Below are 27,824 nucleotides of genomic sequence, written 5' to 3' on the forward strand. Positions count from 1 at the left end.
TCTTCTGACAATCACACAAAATCTGATTTTTCTTTATTGCTAAGTATAACATAAATACAGAAAACGAGATTTTTCTTGGGCTTCAAAAATAAAAGAGGTCTCAAAAACTTTTCCTGAAAGTTAAAATACACGAGTGCTCACATCCATGTCAATACCATAGATCAGAGGCAGCGGGGGTGCGACAAGGAATGCTCTCCCAGAGCCTGGACCACACAGGTTCTCTACCAGCAGTTCTGAAGGGCAGGATGCTACACCAGGAAACTACCCCAATAGCACTCCCCTCCAGGAGGGAGGAAAAGGGGAAGCAGTCACTAGACGCTCCTTCTTCCTGTTGCAAATTGAAGACGACAGCATACCTCCCTCGCTTTCCAGGGCCTGATGCCCCTTAACTGGCATTTACCAAAACCCATCCAACTCAGTCCCTAACCAAAGCCAGAAGGTGCCCAAACCTTTCTGGGGAGGGGAAGAGGCTGGTGTGATACCAAACAGATCTTTATTGGAAGTCATCATTGGTGCCGTTTCTTGCTGTTTATTTGTTTGCTAGCCTGTTCTTCCAGCTGCATGGCCAGGCGCAGGGCCTTGATGACTTCTGTAAAGGCGAGGTGAACACAAAGGGTTATTGAGTGTCTTGGAACTCCCCCCAATTTATACAAAGCTGTCATTGCCTGTGCTGCTAGGAGCCTGCAGGCCAGCAGTACTGCACATGTGCAGCAACAACACCCACCTTGCAGGGCTGAGACGTGCTTAGCCTGCTGCACTAGGGCAAACTCTGCTTTGTTCACAAAGGTCTCCAAGTCATAGTCTGGCTGATCAGTCATCTCAGAGAGCTCAAGCCAGTCTGGTCCTTGCTGCAACAAAAAAGAAAACCTGGTCAGTTCAGCTCAAACTCACCAAAACACTCCAGCAAGTCATCCCTAGGGCTTAACCACCGGCAATCCTTTGGCACCTGTAGGAGGCCAAACCCACTTGTATGCTGCCTCCCCAAACCGGTTCCACAGGAAGTCCTCATCTTGGGCCCAGTGTGGTGGTGTGTGCCGATAATCTCTGCACTTAGAGGAGGAGTTTAGGGGTTCACTTTCCAAGTCCCACATGTAGGAGAGGACTGACCCCTACACATGTACCCCATACCTTACATTTGGCTTGTGCCAAAGGCTTAGATTTTATCATGATGCGGTCAGTGGGGCCTTCAGCAAAGTGGCAATGTGGGGAAGAAACAAAAACCAGGAGCTCAAGAATAGCCTGGACTTCAAGAGACCCTGGTTCAAAGCAACAGACAGTAGGTGGTATTGCACGCCTTTAATCCCAGCACTTGGGAGGCAGAGGCAGGTGGATCGCTGTGAGTTTAAGGCCAGCCTAGTCTACAAAGTGAGTTCCAGGATAGCCTAGGTTGTTAAATAGAGAACCCTTACATTGAAAAAACAAAATAAAGCCGGGTGTGGTGGTGCATGCCTTTAATCCCAGCACTCAGGAGGCAGAGGCAGGGGATCGCTGTGAGTTCGAGGCCAGCCTGGTCTACAAAGCAAGTCCAGGACAGCTAAGGCTACACAGAGAAACCTGTCTTGAAAAATGGCGGGGGGGAGAGAACCAGCAATAAAGGAAATCCTTAGCTTGAACTTAGCATCTTCCTATCACAAATCTGTCCCTATGTGAGGTGAGTGACATCATTGATCCTGTTTTTTTTTTTAAAGATGTATTTATTTATTATGTATACAGTGGTCTGCCTGCATGTATACTTGCAGGCTAGAAGAGGGCATCAGATCACATTATAGATGGTTGTGAGCCACCATATGGTTGTTGGGAATTGAACTCAGGTCCTCTGGAGGAGCAGTCAGTGCCTTTAACCTCTGAGCCCCTTTATCCTGTTCTCAAGAGTCAGAAACTGGGGGCTGGAAAGATGGCTCAGTAGTAGCCAGGTAGTAGCAGTACACGCCTTTAATCCCAGCACTCTGGAGGGAGAGTGCTCCAGGCCAGCCTGGTCTACAAAGTGAGTCCAGGACAGCCAAGGCTACACAGGGAAACCCTATCTGGGGTGGGGGTGGGGTGAAGATGACTCAGCAGCTAAGAAACTAGAGGATCTCAGTTCAGTTCCCAGCACTAACATGGCAGCTTGCAACTCTGTGTATTTCCAGTTCCAGAGGATCTGACGCCCTCACACGGACATAAGTGCAGGCAAAGCACCAAAGCACATAAAATTTAAAAATTAAAGAAAAAAGTCAGAAACTGGGCCAGGCAGTGGAGGTGCATGTCTTTGATCCCAGTACCTGGGAAACAGAGGCAGGTGGATCTCTAAGTACCAGACCAGCCGGGTCTACAGAGGGAGTTCTAGGACAGGCAGGGCTGCAAAGAGAAACCTTGTCTCAAAAAACAAACAAGCAAAATAAAGAGTCAGAAATTAGAATAATGACTTTCTCATCCCTTTCATGTAGCCCAGACTGCCGTGGACTCCCTGTCCCTAAGAGTGGCCTTGAGCTCCTGAGCACTAGCACCTGGCATGCCGCCACACCGGCAGAGGAGCCGCATAGGTACTGCAGGCAGACAGCTACTCAGCCTCACAGGCCTGTGTATCTTTCTTTTCTTTCTTTTTTTTTTTTTTTTGAGACAGGGTTTCTCTGTGTAGCCTTGGCTATCCTGGACTTGCTCTGTAGTCCAGGTTGGCCTCGAACTCACAGCAATCCACCTGCCTTTGCCTCCCAAGTGCTGGGATTAAAGGCGTGCGCCACCACGCCCAGCTGGCCTGTGTGTGTTTGTGACAGGATCTAACTTTGTAACCGAGGCTGCCCTCCAACTCTTCACCATTCTCCTGCCTCAGCCTCTCAATTGCTGGGATTGTAGATGTGAGCCCCAACACATGGCTCTTCGGTTCCATCGTTTTTCTTCCTTTCCTCTGACATAAACTGGGCATGGTGGCACGCACCTGTAATCCCAGTACTTGGGAGGCTGAAGCTAGGTTATGTAGAGACTCTGTCTCAGAAACACAGCCAGGCGCTGGAGAGATGGCTCAGAGGTTAAGAGCACTGGCTGTTCTTCCAAAGGTCCTGAGTTCGATTCCCAGCAACAACATGGTGGCTCACAGCCATCTATAATGTGATCTGATGCCCTCTTGTGGCCTGCAGGTGTACATGTAGGCAGAGCATTGTATACATCATAAATAAATAAATATTAAAAAAAAAAAAGAAACACAACCAGGGGCTAGAGATGGCCTGTGGTTAGGAGAACTTATTCTTGTAAAGGACAATTCCCAGCACACACATGGCAGCGTATAACCAGTTCTAGAGGGCCCAACATCTTCTGATCTCCGTATTAGGCACACAAACAATACAAATTCATATATGTAGTCAAAAATACTAAAAGATGTTGGAAACAAAAAAGACACCAAACCTCTGCTTTGACTACATTGTCAAAGGTCCCACTCACCACACCATGATAAAATCTAAGCCTTGGGCATGAACCAAATGTCAGGCCCTTTAGCATCAGGCTCCACTGACTATGATGCCTTTTATCATCTGTCTCCCTGTGTTATCTGTTCAGTGTTTGCTTTGACCACAGGCAACTCTCACGTGTCCTGAAAGGGCCATGTATTTTGTCACAGTGCCCTGGATAAGTGTCACAATTCTGCTTTGCTGTCTGCCACTGTCAGGAGACGCTTCCTACTCCTCCGACAGCAGGCTCATAGCAGAAGCAGCCTCTCCCTTGGTTGGGCGTAGCCTTTATTCCCAGCACTTGGGAAGCAGAGCCATGGCTGTCACACAGAGAAATCCTGTCTCAAAAAACAAAAATACAAAACAAACAAAAAAAAGGAGCACCTCCCACTTCCTTGATTCTGACCGATGCTGGTCCAAGGCTGCAGCTATAGGAGTCTGCCATTTAATCTCCAAAGACCACACTATGCCTTGCCCAGTTTAGAGGCGAGGAGACTGAGGCTCGGTGAGACCAAATCCCTTTCAGCAGGCAATGAGTGAGGTGTTGTAGGACCAGGTGTCACTACATAGCTAGAACTTTTCACTGAATGACAAGCCCTTATGTGAAGGGCCCTCTGCATCCCTAGTCAGCAGCACTATAGCACAGGTGAGCCTGTATAGAGAAATTCTAATTCCGAATATGGCTGCTCTGGCAAGAGATCACATCCAAAGATGTCTAGGTCTGTGTGATCTGGCTGGATTACAAACACGTCTTTAACCCCAGGAGACAGACACGCAGATCTCTGAGTTCAAGGCCAGCCTGGTGTAGAGCAAGTTTCAGGTAAAGAAAAGCTTAGATCCAAGGGTACACACCTTTTTCTGTTTCTTTCTTGTTAGAGTGTCTGTTATTATTAGGAGGGAAAAATACAATGAATGCCCTGAAAAGCCAGGCGTGGTGGCACACGCTTTTTATCCTAGCACTCGGGAGGCAGAGGCAGGTGGATCGTTGTGAGTTCAAGGCCAGCCTGGTCTACAAAGTGAGTCCAGGACAGCCAAGGCTACACAGAGAAACCTTGTCTCGAAAAACCAAAAGACAATGCCCTGGCATCTATGGTGAAGGGTAGCTGAGTTTCACCATATTAGAATCATGGGCTGAGGGCAGGAGCTTAGGATTTGGCAAAGAACAAATAGCTAGGACAGCCTCTCACTCCTGACAGTGGCCACTCTCCAGAAGGTAGGAGCTGCAGGTCAGGCCAAACAGCACCCTGCAGCAAGGCCTGTTCAGGCCTCACCTCATCAGAGATGGGACAGTGTAGACAGCTGTCCAACAGGCAATTCCCACCTGTTCTTCCCTGGAGTGAGATTCAGACCTGCCCTAAAGCAGAGGGAGGCAACAGAGAGAGCAGGCAGGGAGAGCCAGAAGGAAGGGTCCAGCACAGACAGGGCTCCTGGGCATTCACTGGCTTCCAGGGGTGGGACATGGCCTTAGTCCCAGCACTCAGGAGCATGCAGATCTCCAAGTTCTGGTCAGCTCTGTGCAGTCAGTTTGGTTGAGAGTGCGCTAAGAGGCAGTGCAGTGCAGTTGAGCTTATGGCAGTTCAGTTAGTAAAATTCAGAGGCAGTTTTTACTGGGAGAGTTTGACAGAGACAGGTTGAAGAGAGAGCAAGCTAGACACAGGTGAAGACAGAAGGAGCCAGAAATTTAAAACATGTTGCCAAAGTTAGTATGAAGTCAAGCAAAGCAATTGAGTCAGAAGCTGAATGAAGCCAATGTGAATCAGTCAGCTTAGAGAAAAGTTTTGAGCTAGACAGCTGAGCTGAACCAGCCAGCCAGAGTTCAGAAAGAACCAGAAAGAGTAAGCTTATTCAGCAGTAAGTCTCAGAGGATGAAAACATTCTATGCCTAGATTAGATGTATGGCGGCCAGAAGATTCCAGGACTAGGCCCAGATTAGCAGACAAGGCAATAAACCTCTGAGACACATCAGATGAATAAAAGTTCTCACGTAGCTGGGTGTGGTGGTACACGCCTTTAACCCCAGCAGTCAGGGAGGCAGGCAGATAGATCTCTGTGAGGTTGATGCCAGCCTGGTCTACAGAGTCCAAGGCTTGAATAAACAAAACAAAACAAGCTGGGGCTGGAGAGATGGCTCAGAGGTTAAGAGCACTGTCTGTTCTTCCAGAGGTCCTGAGTTCAAGTCCTAGCAACCACATGGTGGCTCACAACCATCTATAATGAGATCTGGTGCCCTCTTCTGACCTGAAGGCACACATGCACACAGAATACTGTATAAATAATAAATGTTAAAAACAAAAACAACAACAATGAAAAAAACAAAACAAGTTACTTTACAAACCAGTGTCTCAGCAGGGCAGGGTGACAGACGCCTGTAATCCCAGTACTCAGGGAGGCAGAGGCAGGTGGATCGATGTGAGTTCCAGGCCAGCCTGGTCTACAAAACAAGTCCATGACAGCCAAGGCTACACAGAGAAACCATGCCTCAAAAAACGAAATAAAAGCCAGGCAGTGGTTGCTCACGCCTTTAATCCCAGCACTTGGGAGGCAAAGGCAGGCGGATCGCTGTGAGTTCGAGGCCAGCCTGGTCTACAAAGCGAGTCCAGGACAGCCAAGGCTATACAGAGAGACCCTGTCTCAAAAAAATGGAAAAAAACAAACAAACAAACAAACAAACAAATAAGTAAAAACAAGCCAGCATTCCAGGTGAGGTAATCATTAACTGTCCTATGGAGCAGGGTGGAGACTGAGAAGAGGTGGGTGCAGAGCTGCCTTGTCCCACCTCAACAAAGACCCACAGGAGCAAAGCCCAGATTACATTCCAAGAATAGAGCTGAAAGCTGGCTTGGTGGAGCATGCCTCTAATCCTGGCACTCTGGGATGCAGAGGCAGACAAATCTCTGTGAGTTCAAGAGCATCCTGGTCTACAGAGTGAGCCCAGGCCAGCTAAGGCTACACACAGAGAAACCCTGTCTTGGGAGAGGAGAGAGAAAAAAAGCCGGGCTACTGGAAGACTAGAGCGAGCGGGGCCTGGCAGCCCTCCCTGGCAGCGGCTGACGTGCACCTGTATGATCTCCTTGAGCTCCTCCATGGCCCTCTCTTCCAGCTCCCTGATCTGAGTCATGGCTTCGTTAAAGCTGGACATCTGGGAAGACAGCTCCTCCTCTTCTTTGGAGAACTAAAGGCCAAAAGGGGAGACGACAGTGTAAAGACCGTGGCCCGGGGTCCACTTCAAAGGCCACAGTTCACCTTGCCCTCCCGCCTTACATTGCCTGTCAGTGAGGTCCCGTTAGAGCTGGCTTCCATCTCTTCTGTTTCCATATGAATTGGCTGCTCTCCACTGGGCCCGCTATGGGGGCTCAGCTCCTTCACTCTGAGGAAAGAAGAAGGTCTTGCATTTCCCAGCAGCCCCCTGGGCACTCACTACAGAAGTGCACCACCACTCAGACAACAAATTGGGGATCCAAGGGTGAGTAGCAGCCAGTCTGCAGCCAGCCAAGGAGAGGTGGCACAGACCTGAAGCTGGCATGGAAAGAGCCGCACATACCTTCAACTGAAAGGGACTGGGACAGACCTAGCTAACGGCTCCACTACAGACATCAGATTTATTGTTTATGGAGGACATTCAGTGGTCCCTGGGGTGCTCGCCACTCCCCGTCTCATCACCGCCACTCCCTTCATCCCACCTGGATGGAGGCCCTCATACCTGTCTGCATATCTCAGCGTGTTTAAAGTATATTCACAGGAGCTTATGCCTGGGGAGATCATGGCGATCTGAGAAAGAGACGGTTACAGGTTGAGAATCACACAGTGAGGGAACGAGAAAATCTGCTCCTGGAGTAGCTACCGGAGTTCTCTCCCAACAGGTGACATTGACAAGGCAAAGCACATGTGCCCTGCTATGCAACTTGTTCCTGGGCATGGAAACTAGGGCACTTTAGAAATTGCCTCCAGGGGGTGGCGAGATGGCTTAGCAAGTAAAAGGCACTTGTTGCTAAAAGTGACAACCTAAATTTGAGCCCTAGAACCACACAGTGGGAGGTGAGCAGGCTCCTGCGAATTGTCTTCTGACTTCCATGAGTACCATAGCAAATGTCTGTGTACCCACGATGACACAACAAACACATTTGAAACGATGGTACACGCCTTTCATACCAGCATTAGGGAGGTAAAGGCAGCCAGAATTCTGGGAGTTTGAGGCCAGCCTGGTCTACAGAGTGAGTTCTAGGTCAGCCAGAGTTACCTAGTGAGACACTGTCTGCAGGGAGAGAAAAAGGACTTAAGAGATCTTAGCGGTTAAGAACACCTGCTGTTCTTGCAGAGGCCCTGGGTTCAGGTTCTAGCACCCATATGGCTGTCCACAACCATGAGGACTCCAATTCCAGGGATCAAACATCCTCTTCTGAACTGAGGGCACTAGGCACATTTGTGGGACACACACACTATTCATACACATAAATTTAAAAATCTTAAAAAAAAAACAGGTTGCTGGGTGTGTTGGTGGCACATGCCTTTAATCCCAGCAACTTGAGAGATAAAGGCAGGTAGATCTCTGTGAGGTTGAGGCCAGCCTGGTCTACATAGCAAGTTCTGGGACATCCAGGACTGCATAGAGAGACCCGCCTCAAAACAAAAGAACAGCAGCAGCAGCAGCAAACCCTTCGTGTTGCACAGTCTGGTTCTGAATGCCGCACCAGCTTCAGCCTGCCTAGTGTCTGTGACTCCAGGTGGCCCAAGCCTGGCTGCGTTCCCTGCTTTCAAAGGCAACACCGGATTATCTTCTGCTTCTATCCCTTCTATCAAAAACACAGCTGGGGCCAGGAGTGGTGGCGCACGCCTTTAACCCCAGCACTCGGGAGACAGAGGCAGGCGGATCGCTGTGAGTTCGAGGCCAGCCTGGTCTACAAAGTGAGTCCAGGCACCCTGTCTCGAAGAAAACAAAATAAAACAAAAACACAGTTGGAAGCTAGGTTACTCCTTTTTTTTTTTTTTTTTGCTAGGTGACTTCTGAGATCGCCCAGTCAGTCGATGAGGTAATGCTTTAGGGCTTATACGAAAGGCTTGGGGAGGGGGTGATGGGGGTGTGGTGTAAACTACTTGGCTAGAAGGAGTTTGAACTCTAGGCTCAATCCTCTACACTGACAGAGGGAGAAAATGGGAACAGCAGTACTAAGTAACACTATTAATTAATTAATACTGTCCGGGCATGGTGGCGTACGCCTTTAATCCCAGCACTCGGGAGGCAGAGGCAGGTGGACTGCTGTGAGTTCGAGGCGAGTCTGGTCTACAATGTGAGTCTGGGACAGCTAAGGCTACACAGAGAAACCCTGTCTCGGAAAAACAAAAACAAAAACAAACAAACAAAAAAGAATCCTAAGACTAAGGGAGCTTAGAAGGAGCGGTTTATCCTTCATGAAAAGGCCCTACTCACAGGGCCGAGGCAGTGTGCTCTGGACCTGGTGAGCAAGTAGGGAAGGGAGAAGTCATTAGAAGCCACATGAAGCTCTATGTAGCACAGGAGCCATGGAACCTGAGGGGAGCTGTGGGAAAGGGGGGACTTCCTTCTCCTGCATCTCCTAAGGTTCACTTCCTGAATTCAAGAACTCTTTTACCAAGTAAGGGAGCAATGGCTGCACCTGCACAAAGACAGTGGATTCTTTCCTCCTTGCATACTAACAATGTGGAGGCTGCAGGACACGGAAGCCCAGGCAGTGTGAGGTGCCGAGCTTGCCCAAGGACAGGTTCAGCGTCTCCCCGGAGAGCAGCTCTGGGTCCTCTGCAGCAGCACCTGCAAAGCCAGCCCACTCACCATGCAAGTCCGCGAGTTCTCTCCAATGAAGGAGTCCCTCAGCACCTGTGTCAGCTTGCTCTCACGGAATGGGGTGTGAGCCTTGTTCTGCCCCAGCGCCCGGATGCACTCCTGTGGGGCAGCACAGAAAACTGCAAGGCTCTTGTCACTTCTTATGCGGCCTACTCTCCCGTTCCCAACTGCCTTCCAGGCCATCACCAGCGAAGGTCCACTACCTTCAGAGCCAGGAGAGACTTGTTAATTTCTGCACCCTCCATTCGAGTCTGCCGGTCAGCACTGGAAGTGTCAGCCCCTCGTTCATTTCCTGCCAGATCCACCAAAGAGAATTTGCCATGCAATCTCCCTTTAGCTCGAAGAAGAATCTGGAAGCAGGCATGGGAGCGGGAGGAGTTGGAGTTGGCAAACGTTTGTCCTGAAGTCCTATTAAGAGGAGGGAAAAGGCAAAGAAAGCTTATAAGCTCCTGGGATCACCATCCCCTGGGGAAGCCCAGTGTTTACAGCACTCAGGGCGCAGCAGTAAAGCCTGTGGTAATGGAGGAACCTAGCCGAGGACCCTAAGAAGTCCCATGTCTTCCTGTCTCTAACCTCTATTTTGCCATCTGAGACAGCAGCTCTTGACCTAGAGTTTTCCAGGCAGCCAGATCAGTGCTGGACTGTTAGCTAGACCTGGGGCTCATGAAGATGACGAAGGCCTAACTCTGCCACAAGGAAATGGATGGGAGAAAAAAAATCTAAGCCCCACAATTAGCCAGCATCCCACTGCAGTGTCAGCAGCCCTACATCTACAGAGGTGCCATGGTCTCACTACTTCCTACATCTACAGAGGTGCCATGCCCTCACTACTTCATGCCCAGAACAAGTTTGGGGCTGCTAACACCTTCCATAAGGAAAAGCAAGGAGAATCTCACTGGATCCCAGCCTGGCACACCTGTGACTAAAGCCTGCTGTTGTTAGAGTTAAGATGTTGTGACTTTGTTCTTGAGACCCTCAGGAGTATATGCCCCGCTGAGGTCTTCACAGCTCTCACCCTGCTGTGGGGAGCCAGCTTCCTGCCTCTCTCGTGCCTGGTTCCGCATCTGAAGCCTCAGTACCTGAACTAGGTATTACAAGTGGTTCCCTCCCGGGCCAGGACCCTGACCTGCAGGCGCTGCCCATGTTGATCATCTTGATGACATCTTCAGCGCAGCTGACCAGGTGCTCCTGCAGCCCCACGACCTGCACCTGCTGCTTGCTGTCCTCCAGCACGCGTAACTTGGCCTTTTTGTTGAGCAGATCAAACACCTGTGCCAGGCAGGGAACATTAACCTAGGGCCATACACACTGTACTCTGCCTGACTCTTCCCACAGAGTGGACAGGGGCCAGGAGCAGGCCAGGAGCAAGCATGCACTGACAGGTGAGAAACCAGCAGTGAGTTGAACCCATTTCCCTGGTTCACATCAATGCCATTGCTTTCCTAGCCTGCACCAACCTGAGCAAGTTACTGAACCACTCTAGCCTATTCCCAGCCTATAAAGGAGACAAAAAGCCTAGGGTAACATCTAGTTGGTGGTGACACACGCCTTTAATCCCAGCACTTGGGAGGCAGAGGCAGGTGGATCTCTGAGTTGGAGGCCAGCCTGGTCTACAGAGTGAGTTCCAGGACAGCCAGGGATACACAGAGAAACCCTGTCTCAAAAAGCAAAACCATCACCACCAGCAACAAAAAGACTAGAACTGTAAGCGTGCTTAGCACATCACAGCCCATTAAAGACAGTAGCTACTTTTATTATTGAGGTCTTGCTCTACAAATGGCAATTCTGCAAAAGCACAGAATATAGAGGGTGAGAAGGAGAGAAAGGGAAAGGCATGGAGGGTATGGACATAAATAAAGGGGGTGTCAAGGGCAGACAGCTCACACTCAAGGCAGACCCCCCACCTCAGAGGGAGCCTGCGAGAGGACTTCTGCTCTCCTTATAGAGCTTGGCTGCCACCTCACCTTCAGAGGAAAGGCCCACGTGGCAGGTAGAAAGGCCTACAGCTAACAGGATGTCTGGCCTCAGTAACTTCCAGCCAGCTTTAAGGTTTTAGTCACTTTACCTTCCCATTGTAGATCTCAAAGAATGTCACATAAACCTCCAGGTTTAAGTGCCGGTAGCGAGGCTGACCCTTCAGAAGGAAGACATCCCGGGCTGGAAGGAAGAGCCTGCCTCAGTAAGCAGCTTGCTCCCCACACCCAGGCCCAGTGCGGCAAACCAGTCTACTCACAAGCCATGGCGTAGATCCCTTTGGATGCGTTCTGACTTTTCCCAGACAAGTCTCCGCCCATTGTCTGCGAAGGGAAACAGCTCCTGACACAGAGTCTAAGTGGCTCTGCTGCCACAGTGGACCACACCACAGTCAGAGGCTGGACCTGCTAAAGCCCCTCTCTGCGTCTGGTGTGGCAAATGCCTAGTGATGGGCATCTGTACCACATGGACTGCCTTCCTTCTCAACACCTTACTGTTGCGCTACACAGGATCTCTGCCGGACGGAAATACTCACGTGTGTCTTCCCACTGCCTGTCTGTCCATAGGCAAAGCATGTTGCTTTTCCTCCTTCAAAAATTGTCTGTACCAGTGGCCTTGCTGTGAACCTAGGAGAGCAGAAGGGGCAGAGGGAAGTGCATTTGTGTAGCTATCCCTTAGAATCCAAGAGGGATTGCTTAGGGGAACCCCCACCGATGCTCAGCACACAGCTGATGTTCAAATGTTTACTCTTGTTGTTGGGGTGGAAGCCAGGGCCTAGCATGTGCTAGGCAAATCCTTTATCACCGAGGGGATGCCCAGTCAGGTCCTCCGGATAAAGTGGCTAGTGCCTGCGCATTAGTTACATACACTGACACACATCTCCAGGCTCCTTCTACTCTAATAAAATGCAAACACGTTATAGTTCTTTTCTCTTTTGGTTTTTGAGACAGGGTTTCTCTGTCTAGCCTTGGCTGTCCTGGACTCGCTTTGTAGACCAGGCTGGCCTCGAACTCACAGTGATTTGCCTGCCTCTGCCTCCCAAGTGCTGGATTGACAGTCGTGTGCCACCATACCTGGCTTACAATACAGCACTTACACTGTACTGTTTAGGGAAAAAAAGAAATGAAAGGAACAAAAGTCTAAATGTGCTTAGTGCAGACAAAACAGTTCTTTCAGGATTCTGTTTTTACTTTTAAATGAATCTGTGTGTGGTGGTGGTGGTATGGTGGGGCTGGAGGACAATTTGTGGACGTGAGGTTTTTCTTTCTATTCTGGGGATCCAGGTGAGGTCATCAGGCTTGAGAGGCATCTCACAGGCACTTGTCTGGAAAGTTTCCCTCAGTTGTCCAGTCCACAGCAGCTCAGGAGCAGAGAGGCGGAACTGTATCTGTTCTCAAAACATGCTCCTAGAACACGGCCCTACGCAGAGCGAGTCTTCTTGTTTGGTTTGGTTTTTCTGAGACAAAAATCTGTGTGTGGCCCTGGCTGTCCTGGATCTCGCTCTGCAGACCAGGCTCTGGTCTCTGCCTCCCAGTGCTGGGATTACAGGCATGTCCCATCACTGCCCACGAACTCCAAGTCTTTTTTCTTTGTTTGTTTGTTTGAGACAGGGTTTCTCTGTGTAACCGCCCTGGCTGTCCTGGACTTGCTCTTTAGATGAGGCAGGCCTTGAACTCACAGAGATCCTCCTGCCTCTGCCTCCCGAGTCCTGGGATTACAGACGTGAGACACTGCACACCACCAGATCGAGATCTTGTCCCAACAAAAACCATGCTGGGAGAACCACTGCACATACCCAGGAGCCTGAGTGCAGTGGGTAATACTTCACTCATGAGTCACCCAAGGCTGGGCTGCTACAGCTTAAAAGGTGACATGGCAGTCCCCAAACTAGCCCTTCTGGTTATAGGGACCAGAGCTCCTTGACCAGAAAGCTGACCAAATAAAACACAAGCCAGGGAGGAGCTCAACACCTGATGTCAGAAAGAGAAAGGCTTGAGGGAGAAGGTGGGTACAAGGAAGAAAAAAAGCACCACAGGGACCAACCGGTAGACGACTTCATTGGAAGCTGTCTCATCAAAGGCGAAGTCGAAACAGAAAGCCTGGTTCTCCAGGTACTTTGTTAAGTCCACCTTTAACTTGGGCTCATGCACCAGGAGGAGACACTTGCTGGGAACAGAAATCACATCGATTTCCTTCTTGGCCAGTTCTGCAGAAGGAGAATGTTTGAGGGGATGCTCCAGAGCACGGGAGCTTCCTCAGTCTGCCAGGGGCTTCTGCCGGGACAGCTCACCTTGTTTGTTCAGCGGGCGCTTCCTGACGCAGACACAGATCCTGTGCTCCTCGATCTGTAGTGATGAGATAGCCAAAGGGAAAGCCTCGCAACACAAAGCAACGACTACCCACATCCCTCTCCTGGTCCTGACACCAGGACTGCAGCCTCCCTGTTAACCACTCCAGAGGACAAAAGAGCTGATCTGAGCTCCCCCTGGTTCTCCTACTCCGCATTACTCCCCTAGCCCTGAGCAGCCTGGCCAGCCTAAAGCAGGGGGCCTCATCTGAGCCTTAACTAATGCTCCCACTAAAATATTTAAAACAAACAAACAAACAAACAAACAAACAAAAAACCTAGCTGACAAGATGGCCAGAGGACAAAGGCTCTTCTGTCAAGTCTGATGATCTCAGTTCCATCCCTAGAACCCACAAGACAGGAGCCCCAACTCCAGTAAGAGTCCTTTGACCTTTCACATGTGCCACGGTGTACACACACATGCACACACGCAGTTTTTGTTTGTTTTCTTATAGCCAAGCCCAACAATATATCTGTAATCCCACCATACACTAAGACTCTGTCTCTAGGGGCGGGAGGAACCAACCAGCCAATGAGATGAATGGCTCAGCAGGTAAAGACACTCACTACATCAAACATGATTACCCAAATTCAATCCCTAGGGCCCACGAGGTAGAGAGAACCAACTCCTGTAAATGTCCTCTGTCTTCCATATAGGAATGTGCTCAGGTACTCCCAACCCCCACCTCAGATGTAAATAAACATAATTTAAGGATTTTGTTTGTTTTTCAACACAGGGTTTCTCTGTGTAGCACTGCCTGTTCTGGACTTACTTTATAGAACAGGCTGGCTTGAACTCACAGAGACCCGCCTGCCTCTGCCTTCCTGAGTGCTAGGATTAAAGGCGTGCGCCACTTTAAAGGCATGCTCAGCTTTTAAAGGCATTTTTAACTGGGAGTAGTGGCACACACCTGGAATCCCAGCACTTGGGAGGCAGAGGCAGGCATATGTGTGTGTGAGTTTAAGGACAGCTTAGTCCACATAGCAAATTCCAGGCTAGCCAGGTCTACGTACTGAGCCCCTTTCAGGTTGTTTAAATATGTATGGGCATTGAGCCTGCATGTATGTCTGTTTCACACGGGAGCGATGCCCACAAGAGCCAAGGAGAGTTACAGCTGGTTGTGAGCCACCTTGTGGGTACTGGGAACCAAACCCAGGTTCATTGGAAGAACAAGTGCTCTTAACTGCTAAGCCAAAAAAAATGTTAGGGGGTCCACCAGGGCTATGGCTCAGTGGGAGACTATAGTGCTCAGATATGCGAAGTACCAGATTCAATCCAGACCCATCCCCCCCAGCCCCTAGTCCTTCAGGGGTATGTCTGCTCAGGGAAGAGAGGTAGGTTTTCTGGTATACTTACAGGGTCAGTCACAGTAAGTGGGTGGCATTCCATAGTAATCCGAAATTCTTTAATCATCCGGGCAAATTCCCAGTTTGGAAAACTGCTGTCAAATTCCTGTTTAAGCCAAGAGGAATAAGGGGCAGATGTTAACCAGGCCACAGCAGCTCCAGTGCTAATGAGTGCCACATCCTGGCTCTAGTCTAAGAAAGCAGGCACAAAGTCCTGGGAGGCAGGACTGTTGGGGAGCACAGGCATGTACCAGGGACAAGAGCTGCTGTCCCCATCTTAGGAGGCAAAACAGGAGAATGGGTTTCCTCAGAGCAGTTACCCAACTGCCATCGCTTCCATAGAGGTTACAGGGGATGGATGGGAAGGCAAGCAGGCGTGCCCAGAAACAGCACTGTAGCTCGTAAGCACAAGATGGGCTTCCCCACAGCCAGTCAGCATCAACTACGGCCGTCTGAACATCTTCAGATAATCTTTCAATTATGCATTTGTTTTCTGAATTCTGACAAGCAATTAAGCTTCTTGGATATCAGAACTGGAGCCTTAGTCATGCTAGGGCCAGCTCCGCGCTGTCTGTCTGTCTGTCTGTCTGTCTGTCTGTCTGTCAGGGTACCCGTCCCAGCACTCTGGCCCACACTTCCCAAGTCACCTGAGCTCGCTTTATTCTTATTTCCGAGTTCTGGGCCCTCTTCTCTTCCCGCTTGTTCTTCATTTTCTCCATTTCCTTCACGATACACGATTTCCTCCGAACTAAGGGGGAAGGGGGAGTCACTGTTTTACTCAGCGGGTTCATTAAAAACAGGCCTTCCTTCTCTAGACCCTACTTGTTTTTGTTTATTTTGCATTTGTTTTAGCTTGGTTTTGGGGTTAGAGCTTCTTTTCTTTTTCTTTTTTTTAAAAAAATATTTATTATTTATTTATTTAATGTATATGAGTGCTCTGCCTGCATGTACACCTGCATGCCAGAAGAAGGCATCAGATCACATTATAGATGGTTATGAGCCACCATGTGAATACATGGGAATTGAACTCAGGACCTCTGGAAGAGCAGGTGGCGCTCTTAACCACTGAGCCATCTCTCCAGCCCCTAGAGTTTCTTTTTGTTGTTTTGTTTTGTTTTGAGACAGGGTTTCTCTGTGTAGCCTTGGCTGTCTTGGACTTGAACTCAAGAGATCCACCTTCCTCTGCATCCTGAGAGCTAGGATTAAAGGCATGCACCACACCTGGTGGGATAGTTTCTCTGTTAGCCCTGGCTATCTTGGAACTCACTCTGCAGATAGATCAGGCTGGCCTCAAACTTAAGAGATTCGCCCTCCAAGGCCTCCCAAGTGCTGGGGTCAAAGGTCTAGCCTAGTGTATAAATTAGTGTGAGTTTGCATGCATGCTCGAGCTCCACCATACAGTGGAAATCACTACTTTCTTTCTACTATGTGGGATCTGGAAACAGAACTGAGGTCATCAGTCTTGGTGGAAAGCACCTTTTACTGCACAGCCTCCTCACCAACACACCCCACCACCTTTTCTCGGCTCTTTGGTCTGTAAACCAGTACATGTAAGCAGCAACAGGCTTGACTCTTGAATGGCCAAATCTGTGAAGCAGTAAGTGGGCTACCGTGAGTTCAGAGCAACAATCACCCCCCCTGTGGTTTTGACCTCAGCTCTCTCTATGCTTATGCAGCTATTCTCTCTAGAATCAAATGAGGCAGGCTGGAGCCATAGCCCAGTGGTTAAGAATACCTGCAGAAGAGCCAGATTTGATTCTCAGCACCCACATGGTGGCTCGCAACCATCCAGCTCCAGGAGAGCCAATGTCCTCTTTCTGCCCTCCACTGGCACCAGTTATGCCCATAGTGCACAGACACCCATGAAGGTAAAACACTCAGACACTTAAAAAACAAAACAAAACAAAAAACAGCTTGGTTGTGGTGGCACATGGCTTTAAGCTTAGCACTTGGAGGCAGAGGTAGAGGCAGGTGTGAGGCCAGCCTGGGTTACAGAGCATGTTCTAGGATAGCAAAGGCTACAGAGAAACCCTGTCTCCAAAAACAAAGCAAAGCAAAGCAAAGCAAAACAAAACAAAAAAAGCCAGGCATGGTGGCACATGCCTTTAATCCCAGCACTCAGAAGGCAGAGGCAGGTGGATTGCTGTGAGTTCAAGGCCATCCTGGTCTGCTGTTACACAGAGAAACCCTGTCTCAAAAAACCAAAATAAATAAATAATTAAATTAAATTAAATTTAAAAAGGCAAGATACCCCCACTACATTTTCACAAGGGCTCTGGGATGTTTAGCAAGAACTTAACTGTGAATACATCTCATGCACAGCAAATGGCTTCTGCCAAACGTTTGTGTCTTGTGGAACTCAGTCCATAACCATAGGATAACAGAACTTCAAGGTAATAGAAGGGCTTGAACTCAGGCGCCCAGGCAGGCCAGTGTCAGCTACCTGTCTTTGTTAGAGCAAGAGAGTACACAGCGCAGCACGTCTACCTGAATTCCCAGGGTTTGCAGAAGATGTGCTTCGGGTGGGGTGGACTTGCTCTTCTGCCTCCTCGCTGACCATGGACAACGGTAATTCTGTCACCACAGAGCAGGAGGGCCTTGTGTGGCCAGCTGTGGGAGAACAAGAGCCACTAGAGAAGCAGGCGGCACAAGACAGCTGTCCTTGAATGTCAGCAGGTCATGGGCCAAACTTAGGCTTTTCCTCTTGCCCTCATCTAAGATTCAACCACTCTTTCAACCAGGACTCTCACCTGAGTTCAAAAGACCTTAAATTAGCCAGGTGGAGCACACTTTTAATCCCAGCACTCACTCAGGAGGCAGAGGCAGGAGGATTTCTAAGTTCAAGGCCAGCCTGGTCTACAGAGCGAGTTCTAAGACAGCCAAGGTTACACAGAGAAACCCAGTCTCAGAAACCAAAAAGAAAAAGAAATAAGCTGAGTATGTTAGCTCTTACCTGTAATCCCAGCACTTGGGAGGCTAAGGGAGAATGATTTCTACAAGTTCAAGGCCAGCCTACAGCACATGCTGAGTTCCAGACTATCATAGGGTACACAATGAGAGAGGACAGAGAGCCTGCCTCGAAACAGTAAATTTAGTGTATGAGTGCCTTCTTTGCATGTACACCTGCAGGCCAGAAGAGGGCATCAGATCTCATTACAGATGGTTGTGAGCCACCATGTGGTTGCTGGGATTTGAACTCAGGACCTCTGGAAGTAGTGAAGTATTTTTTTTTCTTTTTTTAAAAAAAAATATTTATTTATCATGTATACAGTACTCTGCCTATATGTACATCTGCAGGCCAGAAGAGGACACCAGATCTGTTGTGAGCCACCATGTGGTTGCTGGGAATTGAACTCAGGACCTTTGGAAGAACAGACAGTGCTCTTAACCGCTGAGCCATCTCTCCAGCCCCCGTGAAGTATTTTTTTTCAAGCAGGTGTGTAAGTACATGAAGATTCTGTGCGGCAATGGAAGGCAGTGCTTTAGGTATTAAATTCATCTAAATGAAAGAGACAGCCACACATGAGGGTGAAAGGTGATGGATTTCATCTTTAGGTGGTGTTTTGGTTTGTTTAGTTTTTCTTTCTTTCTGGTTTTGGAGACAGGGTTTCTCTGTGTAACAAGCCCTGGCTATCGTGGACTCATTTTGTAGACCAGATGGGCCTTGAACTCACAAAGATCCACCTGCTTCTGCCTCCCGAGTGCTGGATAAAAGGTGTATGCTACCACGCACAGCTGGTTTTGTTTTTCAGTTTAGGTTTTTGTTCTTCTTGGTGTGTGTGTGTTTGGACACAGATTTTCACACTGTAGACCAGGCTCATCTCAAACTCATGGCAATCTCTTAAGTACTGGCATCTGAGTTGTGAGCAACCACAGTTGCCTAATTCATTGAGTCAATATAGTTAATTGTTGCCCCAGCTGCCAGTCACCGACGATGCTTTCTCTCCTCCCCTCTTGGCTTCTGCTAACCACCTGGCTTCTGGGGCTCTAGAGAAGTCAGGAGGGGCTGGTGTGGCCTGAGAAGCCATGCTTGGCTCAAGTCTGTAGAATCAGGCCTCTGAAGGTTTCCCTTCCCAATGACGCCCATCTGAACTGCGAGCGCAGGGACCCTGGGAAACCCGGCGTGGCTCACAGGCCTAGGGAGGTGCTTGAGAGCCCACACTCATTACTCACTGGGAATGGAAAACTGCCTGCGAGAGTTTGTAGGCACAGGCAGCTCCACCTCCATTTCATTCTCCTGAGTGGCAAGCCGACCCTCTGAGACAGTGGACATGCGCGTAGAGCGGCTTCGAAGACCTAAGACCAAGAGGACCAATCAGTGCTCAGATAGGATGAGCTAAAGCAGCAAAGCAGCAGATTCTGCACAAGGCAGGCTACATCCCAGCCACCGGAAATGAGCCCAGGAGAGGAAACATTAGGAAGACCAAGTACTACTACCCCAACTTATTTGTACGGTCTGTATGTCTAGATGCAAAGATATCTACCTTAGAAGCATCTGTCTTGGGCTGGCCACATAGCTCAGTGGTACAGTGCTAATCTAGACTATATATAGCCCTGGGCTCAATCGCCAGTCTGGGTGGGATCGGGGTGGGGGTGGCATGAATAAAAGGAAGGGCCTACAGCAAATCTAAAATCTTCCATTTTAGAATGGAAGACCTATTGTAAGTGTTTTGTTGTTACTGTTTGGTTTTTCAAGAGAGGGTTTTTCCATGTAGCATTGGCTGTCCTGGACTCACTTTGTAGACTAGGCTGACCTCAAACTGACAGAGATCCATCTGCTCTTGCCTCCCTGAGTGCTGGAATTAAAGGCATGCATTACTGTGCCTGGCTGAAAAACAAACTTTGTTTTGTTTTGAGACAGGGTTTCTCTGTGTAGCCTTGGCTGTCCTGGACTCGCTTTGTAGACCAGGCTGGCCTCGAACTCACAGCGATCCACCTGCCTCTGCCTCCTGAGTGCTGGGATTACAGGCATGCGCCACTACTATCTCCAAGATAGTGGTGAAAAACAAACTATCTTTTTTAAAAATCTATTTATTTAATATGTATACAGTGTTCTGCCTGCATGTGTGCCTATCAGATCTCGCTATAGATGGTTATGAACCACCATGCGGTTGCTGGGAATTGAACTTAGGATCTCTGGAAGAGAAAACAGTGATCTTAATCTCTGAGACATCTCTCCAGACAGAAAAACAAACTTTTTAAAGATTATTATTTTTTGTTTAGAGGCAGAGAGATGGGTCAGGGGTTTTGAGTACTGGCTGGCCTTCCAGAGGTTGCCAGCACCCACCTGACAGCTAACATCCCAGGGAGACTGATGTACTCTGCAGGCACTACATGGATATAGTGCACATACATACATGCAGGCAAAACATTCCACACAAAAGAAAAAAAAATTTAAGATTTACTTTTATTTGTTTTGTCTTTCGAGATAGGTTTTCTCTGTGGAGCCCTGGAGGTCCTGGAACTCAATGCTAACCCAGAGATGCTCCTGCTTCTGCCTCCTGAGTGCTGGGACTAAAGACGTGCACCACCACAAAGCACTTTTACTTTTTATGTATGTATATGTGTATATGTCTATGTAACAAAAGTGTGTGCAGCTGCTCAAGGAGGCCAGAAAGGGACATCATATCCACTATAGCTGCAGTTATGACATTGGAGAGCTGCCAGAAGGTGCTAGGACCCAAACTCTGGTCCTCTGGGAGAATATTAAGCACTCTTAACTATGGAGCCATCTCTCCAGCCCCCAAAATCTTATTCCTAAAGTGGCAGTACCCACCACTCAACCTTCCCACACCTTTACACTAAGGTAGCGCCTGGGGGGCGGTAGATCTGTGGGAGAGCATCTGCTCAGCATACACTCTGTGCTAAAGTTGTGAGCTCTTTCCTCAAGGCTAACACAGCAAAAACACAAATTTTTATAAAGACTAGGCATGGCAGTACATGCCTGTAATCCCAGCACTCAGGAGGCTGAGGGCACAGCACAGCAAGTATCAATGCCCCTCGAGTGGAAGAAAGCATCAAGGCCCAGCAACAGTAAGTAGCTTGCCCAAAGCTCCCAACTAATAAGCACTAATGGCAGGATGTGATGGGCTCACAGGACAAGTCTGGCCTTTTCTCATGGCTCTAGGATGCTTTAATAGAGGCCCAGAGGACCAGCTATTCTGGTTTCCAGGGATCTCAGGAATAGTTAACACAGCTAGATTGTACTTGAATGTGTTCTAAACTATTTTTACTTATTTTATGTACATTACTGTCTTGCTTGCATACGTCTGTGTAAGAGTGTCAGATCCTCTGGAAGTGGAGTTACAGACAGTTGGAGGTGCTGGGAATTGAACCTGAGTCCTCAGGGAGAGCAGCCAGTGCTCTTAAGCACTGAGCCATCTCTCCAGCCCCAATACCTGAATTCTTGTAGCTGTAGAAAGAGAAACAATTAGCTATCAATAAAACACTTCAAGTTAATGATAGCCGCCTTTAATCCCAGCACTCAGGAGGCAGAGGCAGGTGGATCTCTTGAGTTGGAGGCCAGCCTGGTCTACAGAGAGAGTGTAAGTTCCAGGACAGCCAGAGCTAAACAGAGAAACCTGTCTCAAAAAACTAAAAAAACAAACAAACAAAAACAAAAACAAATAAAATCCTTTATTTCCCTAAGTCAAGCTAAGTGGGTGGCTCACCCCTACAATCCTAACATTTAGGGAGGGCTGAGATAATAGGACTGCAAATTAGAGGTCAGCCTGGGCTGGGCTACACAGTTGAATTCCATACAGGCTGAATGAGAGACCCTTTCTCAAAATACCAAAACCAGGACTGGAGAGATGGCTCAGCAGTTAAGAGTGTTGGCTGCAAACTGGGCATGTTGGTCCACACCTTTTTTTTTTCTTTTTTTTTCCGAGACAGGGTTTCTCTGTGTTAGCCTTGGCTGTCCTGGACTCGCTTTGTAGACCAGGCTGGCCTCGAACTCACAGCGATCCACCTGCCTCTGCCTCCCAAGTGCTGGGATTAAAGGTGTGGGCCACCACGCCCAGCTGGTCCACACCTTTAATCTCAGCACTCAAGAGGCAGAGGCCAGCCTGATACACAAAAAAAGTGAGTCAAGGACAGCCAAGGCTACAGAGAAACTCTGTCTCAGGGGACCAAAATATATACATATGAGCTGCTCTTTCAAATGACTAGAGTGGCTCACCACAGCTTATAACCCCAGCTCTAGAAGAATCCGATGCCTCTAGCCTCCTTGTGCACCTCCATATACTCACAAACAGAATTAAAAATAATAATATGAGCTGGGCGTGGTGGTGCACGCCTTTAATCCCAGCACTCAGGAGGCAGAGGCAGGCGGATCGCTGTGAGTTCAAGGCCAGCTTGGTCTACAAAGCGAGTCCAGGACAGCCAAGATAACATAGAGAAACCCTGTCTCAAAAAACAAAAACAAACAAAAAACAAAAACAAACAAATATATATATGAATCCAAAACATCAACAAAAACAAAACAGCACAATGGCTCCATCAGGTAAAAGCACTTGCTGCACAAACCTCGTGACCTGAGTCTGGAAGGAGAGAACTGACTTCCAAAAGTTGGGAGTGCTGGGGCATGTGTGCGAGCATGCATGCTAAAATCAACACCAACCAACCAATAAAGTGTCCAGATGACCCGCTGGGATGGCAGCAGAGCCTTTCCTGCAGGCCCTGTGTGTGTGAAGCGTGTCTCTGGGGCTTGCACAACTCAGGCTGTCAGGCTTGTGCCACCCAGTGCTTTTACCTGCTGAACTATCTTCCCAGCCGTTCACTTTTTAAATATTTATCATTATTACTTTTAAAAAATTTTAGACAGGGTCCCACTATATAGCTCTGGCTGTCCTGGAACTTGCTATGTAGACCAGGCTGGTCTCAAACTCATAGAAATGCTCCTGCCTCTGACACTTGAGGATTAAAGGTGTACACCACTATGCCAAGACTTTATTTTTTGGGAGAATGGACTCTGTATATAGCCCAAGGCAGCTAAAATGTCCAATCCTCCCACTTCAGCTTCCTGTGAGGATCAAAGCCACAGATCACTGTATTCAGGTCCATCTTCTAAATAGCCCAAAACTACATCTACGCTTTCCTCACAGCCTCGCTGCCAGGCACAGTGTTCTGAGGGAAGCAGAGTCTGACTCCCACTCTCCTCAGCACCAGACTCCGGTCTATCGGACAAGTGTCAAGTCCAGAAAGCAAACATCTGGGATGTACAGTTCTCTCAGAGGAAAGGGAGGTCAGATTCTTCCTCACTGAGAAGGATGCTAGAATAAAGAAGAGAACTCAGCTTACACAGAAGTCCCACGCTCAGTTAGGGCGAGAAGTCTACCATGGCTTCCACTCTAAGCCCTGGGAATCTCACACACAGCAAAACCCCGCAACAACAGCCAGTCATTTACCTTCTTTTGGAGCTGGAATTTTGGAGTTGACTGATCTGCGTTTCTGCTTCTGAAAAACAGAACAAATCACTACAATAGATGGCTCTTGTCAGTCCTCACAGTGCTATCCTGAGCCTGTGTACTGTGGTGAGGCCCCAGGCGGTCCCAGACCAAAAAAAAAAAAAAAATCAGCCAAAAGGTAACAAAATAAGTTCAGGGACAGTATCTGCAGGGGGTGGGGGCCACTTACCGGGGCGGTTACATTTTCCTGCAGTGGTAGAGTGTCTTTTGGGTGTAAGGGAAGAAGCTGTAAGAGTTCTGGGTTTATTGCAGCCACATCATCAATATTGATCTACAAGAACAAGCGGACTTCGGTGAAGCAACACTGCTTGCTCCAAACTAACTGCTGAAATCAAGACCTCCCCAAGATTCAGGCTTTACCAACCTGAAGTTCCATTAAGCACTGACCGCTACAAAACAGCTACTCCTTAGTAATGGTGTACCATCTAGCTGGAAAGTTTCCAAGCCAACGGGAGCTTATGAGTGATGAGAATGAGGTGGAGAGGAAGCAGCCAGATGGGCACACAGAAGTCCACAGCAGGCCTACGCCACTGGACTCTCCTACTCATCTGCTGGCCAAGCCCTGAGCACTTCTTGCTGGCTGACACGAAGGAGGAAACAAGTTCTAACCGGCTGGTGATGAGTCAAAACGGAGGGCCCCTCAGGATCTTATAAGCAGGAGCAAGTCCCTGAAAGCTGCTACCTAACCCTAAGTCTACCTACATTTTCTACTGGGCCCAGAAACTTCTTCCTAGTCACACCTTCCTGTTGGTGCCTTTCCTAGTTCCTGCTCACACCTACAATGAGGTCACAATTCTGGGTTTACATCACCAGAGTCCTGTAACTCTTTAGGAAGCCTCAGCAGCAGCATAACTCAGAGGGTTAAGACAGCAGATTGAGCTGAGGGGTGGAGCGCAATGAATGCTCTTTGCACCTGTGAGACCCTGAATTCACTCTTCAGAACCAGACACGTGCACAAGACACAAAGCAATCCCACTTTGTTTGTATTTGGAACTGGCAAAGCTTAAGAATACTCCACCCAGCCCGGCATGGTGGCACTCACCTGTAATCCCAGCACTCAGGGAGGCAGAGGCAGGTGGATCTCTGTGAACTCAAGGCCAGCCTGGTCTACAAAGCAAGTCTAGGAGAGCTAGGGCTACCAGAGAAATCCTGTCTTGGAAAACAAAACAAAACAAAATAATACACTTCCTCAAAAGTGTCCTGGATCTTCACAAATGATGCTTTAAAACATGTATGCACCGTGATGCTCATGGCTTCTTCCTTCCTTTAACACACACACACACACACACACACACACACACACACACTTTTTTTAGTCTCAATATGGACCTTTAACTTGTCCTGGAATTAACTATGCAGATCAGGCTGTCAGGGAACTCTGAGATCTGCCTGCCTTTGTTTCTCAAGTGCAGGGATTAATGGCATGTGCCACCACACCAATTGCAAATATTTTTAAAGGAAATATGTATATGTGTCTTTTTTTTTTTTTTTTAGACAGGCTCTCAGCCAGGCATGGTGGTGAACACCTTTAATCCCAGAACTCAGGAGGCAGAGGCAGGCAGATCACTGTGAATTCTTCGAGGCCAGCCTGGATTACAAAGAGAGAGCCAGAGCTATTACATTAAGAAACCATGTCTTGAAAGACAAAATAAATAAATAAATAAATAAATAAATAAATAAATAAATGCGAGAAGGCTCTGGCCCTGTAGCCCTGGCTAGCCTAAAACTCACTTGGTGGACCAGGCTAGCTTTGCCTGCCTCTGCCTCCTGAACAGGAGATTAAAGGTATGCACCAGCACACCAGGCCTACTGTGTCCCCTTATCAAATTCATGAGAGAGGGTGCACTTCATTCACCCATACTCCCAGCCCCCAGAAGGACTTTGCAGTTAAATCTTCCTAACATTCTGAGGTAGACATTGTCCTCTTCATTTTACAGATGAAGAAACAGACCCGCTAAGGGCAGAGACACGCCAGGACACATACAGCAGAGGCGAGGTCAGAGCAGAAACCCGAGATTTTATATTCTCAGACCTCTTCACAGGGCCTTTCTCCCATCTCTACTTCCTTCAATACTGAAAGGCTCCCCACTAAATCTAAACATCTCAGATGTGAGAGACAATGACTCTCCAGTCTCTTTTTGGTCTCTTTGCTGCTGCCCAAGCATGCTGAGCCTGCTCTGCTTGTGGCCAGCGCAGTCACTCAGACCCCAGGACTAGCGCACGTCACTTCCTGCTTTAGCTAAGCCTTCACAGTCCATCCAAGTCCCGTCCTGGAGCTTATGCTGCTTGTCTGTGCCGCCCATCACCAGTTGCTTTATGACTTAGCAGCTCAGAAACACCTATTTTCCTTTCCTGGGTTACGGATTTTGTTACCCAAACTGACTCGGGTAGTCTACACTCAGAAGCCAGCTTAGGTGAGTGAGCAAAACCTTGGTTAGGATTCTCTGCAATTTGCTCTTCACAGACACACCAGAAACTGTTAATGCTTCAATTTAGAACACACCTGAGGGAAGCGAGGCGCGGCTGCCTTTAATCCCAGCACTAGGGAGGCAGAGGCAGGGGGATCTCTATGAGTTCAAGGCCAGCCTGGACTATGAGTTCCAGGGCAGCCAGGGCAGTTACACAGAGAAACCTTGTCTCGCAAAATTAAAAAAAAAAAAAGAACACTAAATGAAGTCCCCATGTATCCAAAGACAACCATTTCTTCCCCCCACCCCCTCTGGTTTTTCGAGACAGGGTTTCTCTGTGTAGCCTTGGCTGTCCCGGACTCACTTTGTAGACCAGGTTGGCCTCGAACTCACAGCAATCCACCTGCCTCTGCCTCCCGAGTGCTAGGATTAAAGGCGTGGGCCACCACACCCAGTGGACGACCATTTCTTAAGACTGGAGAGGCAGCACAACACCAAAGACTGGGCTGTCACAGGTTCCACAGGGACGCAGAAGATCACGTGAAACGCCACACAAGCATTCTCACAGAACCTACCTCTTTACCCTTTGTGGTCCCTCCTTCTGTCCATTCCACGGTAACACAGGATTTCTCCAGGTTCACAGTGCTTATGTTGGCGCTGTGAATTACACCTATGTATGAAAAGATCAGAGGTTATCCATTCGTCTCCTGAGAACTCAAGTCTTATGCCTCACTTTGCTCTTAGGATTCTACGGAGACTTCCAATGTACAATTTACCTGGAAAAGGAAAATTGATTTCCCATTCTTTTTAAAAACCAACACAAACAGCCAGGCAGTGGTGGTGCACACCTTTAATCCCAACACTTGGGAGACAGAGGCAGGAGGATCTCTGTGAGTTTGAAGACAGCTTGGACAGTCAGAACTACACAAAGAAACCCTGACTCAAAAACAAAATAAAAGCCATTCCTGATGGTGTATGCCTTTAATCCCAGCACTTAGCAAGCAGGGGCAGAAGATCTTCTCTAGGAGTTCAAGGTCAGCCTGGTCTATAGATTGAGTCTAGATCCAGGGCTCTGTTACACAGAGAAACCCTGTCACAAACTAAATAAATGGTTCGCCCTTAGACCATCCCACAGTGAGGTAAGTAGGAAACAGGCCTTAAACCCCAGCTGCATAGGATAAGAGTTCATCACCACACCGGAGTCTGCAACAGAAATAAATGAAAGTTGATTTGAGCAGGATCGTCACTACAGTATTTGGAGCAGCTGTTCCAGAACACAACGCTGAAAAGCTGGACCTCTCAGGTTTTCCTAACTCATGTTTGGTAGTCCTTGTCTGGCTAGTCCACGACCCGTTATTAGACCTGCAATCGTCGCTTAGTGAAAACAGAAGGTTGCCTCACCAGCTCCCTGAGAGCAGGAATTCTGCTCGTTTACTTTGAATCCCTGTGCCTGACATACTGCAATGGCACTACATACAGCACAGTCAGGGGGCTAGAAGCCGTGGGTCCCACAAGGCGGAGTAGTTCTAGAGGAAGACTTTGGAAAATACTGCATTCACTCGCCCTAACCGAGCCTAGGTGCGGCAACGACTGCAGAGATGCTCCTCCTACACTCAGGAAGCAGGCAAGGGACCCACAACCAGGGCAGGGTACCACTCCGCCCCCCGCCCGCCCCGCCGTGTAGGGAACACCGACTGCCAGTGCAGGGACACAGACCCCCTCAGTGTGGGATGGGGGAAAGAGTGTCCCAAAGAGTGCCGTTTGGGGGTTCGGGTAACCATCTTGGCAGTCTCAGTGCTCTTGCGTCCCCTTGGCCTCAGGACCCTTCCCTCACCATTACTGCGTTGAATGTTGATGGAGAGACCGGGAAACAATCGGGCGTGAAGTGACTCCATGGAATCCGGAATAGCAGCGGGCAAAAGTAATGCAAGAAGCTGGAAAACCACGACTCTACAGCGTTAGGTTAACGCCGCCTAAACCGCTGCAGTTTAAATCCCGCGCGCCGGCGTCCTTACGACGTCACCGCTGCAAGGCAGCGCAGAGCAT

General features: G+C 48.7%; 1 protein-coding gene across 3 annotated transcripts; it reads right to left on the minus strand.

The window, feature by feature from the left end:
• KIF2C (kinesin family member 2C) lies at positions 1-27,824 on the minus strand. 3 transcript variants are annotated; one of them, XM_084786553.1, is made up of 21 exons: positions 27,613-27,824; positions 26,354-26,448; positions 23,540-23,641; positions 23,311-23,359; positions 19,076-19,198; positions 17,390-17,512; positions 15,550-15,650; positions 14,913-15,008; positions 13,499-13,553; positions 13,252-13,414; positions 11,744-11,834; positions 11,468-11,531; positions 11,300-11,391; positions 10,361-10,503; positions 9,438-9,642; positions 9,223-9,333; positions 7,120-7,187; positions 6,681-6,786; positions 6,478-6,591; positions 725-848; positions 1-589 (listed from the first exon to the last, which is right to left on the minus strand). In XM_084786553.1, exons 1-21 carry the CDS (start codon positions 27,671-27,673, stop codon positions 507-509), a joined length of 2,169 nt encoding a protein of 722 aa, XP_084642679.1. In that variant the 5' UTR covers positions 27,674-27,824; the 3' UTR covers positions 1-506. The 3 variants fall into 3 exon arrangements, with proteins under 3 accessions (XP_084642679.1, XP_084642680.1, XP_084642681.1); XM_084786554.1 differs by lacking the exons at positions 26,354-26,448; positions 27,613-27,824 and adding an exon at positions 23,735-23,922; XM_084786555.1 differs by lacking the exons at positions 26,354-26,448; positions 27,613-27,824 and having other exon boundaries at positions 23,311-23,379; positions 23,540-23,612.

Source organism: Acomys minous (genome assembly GCF_964271855.1).
Source record: "Acomys minous genome assembly, chromosome: 6".
NCBI classification, from domain to species: Eukaryota; Metazoa; Chordata; class Mammalia; order Rodentia; family Muridae; genus Acomys; species Acomys minous.

What these genes read in the sequence shown, in the direction of transcription:
- KIF2C (XM_084786553.1), bottom strand. Translation starts at nt 27,673, where the DNA reads ATGGAGTCACTTCACGCCCGATTGTTTCCCGGTCTCTCCATCAACATT. An exon ending in AACATGGGCAGCGCCTGCAG is followed by an intron (nt 9,643 to 10,360) that starts GTCAGGGTCCTG and finishes TCCTCTTAATAG; the next exon opens with GACTTCAGGACAAACGTTTG. An exon ending in ACGCTGAGATATGCAGACAG is followed by an intron (nt 6,787 to 7,119) that starts GTATGAGGGCCT and finishes TTCTTTCCTCAG; the next exon opens with AGTGAAGGAGCTGAGCCCCC.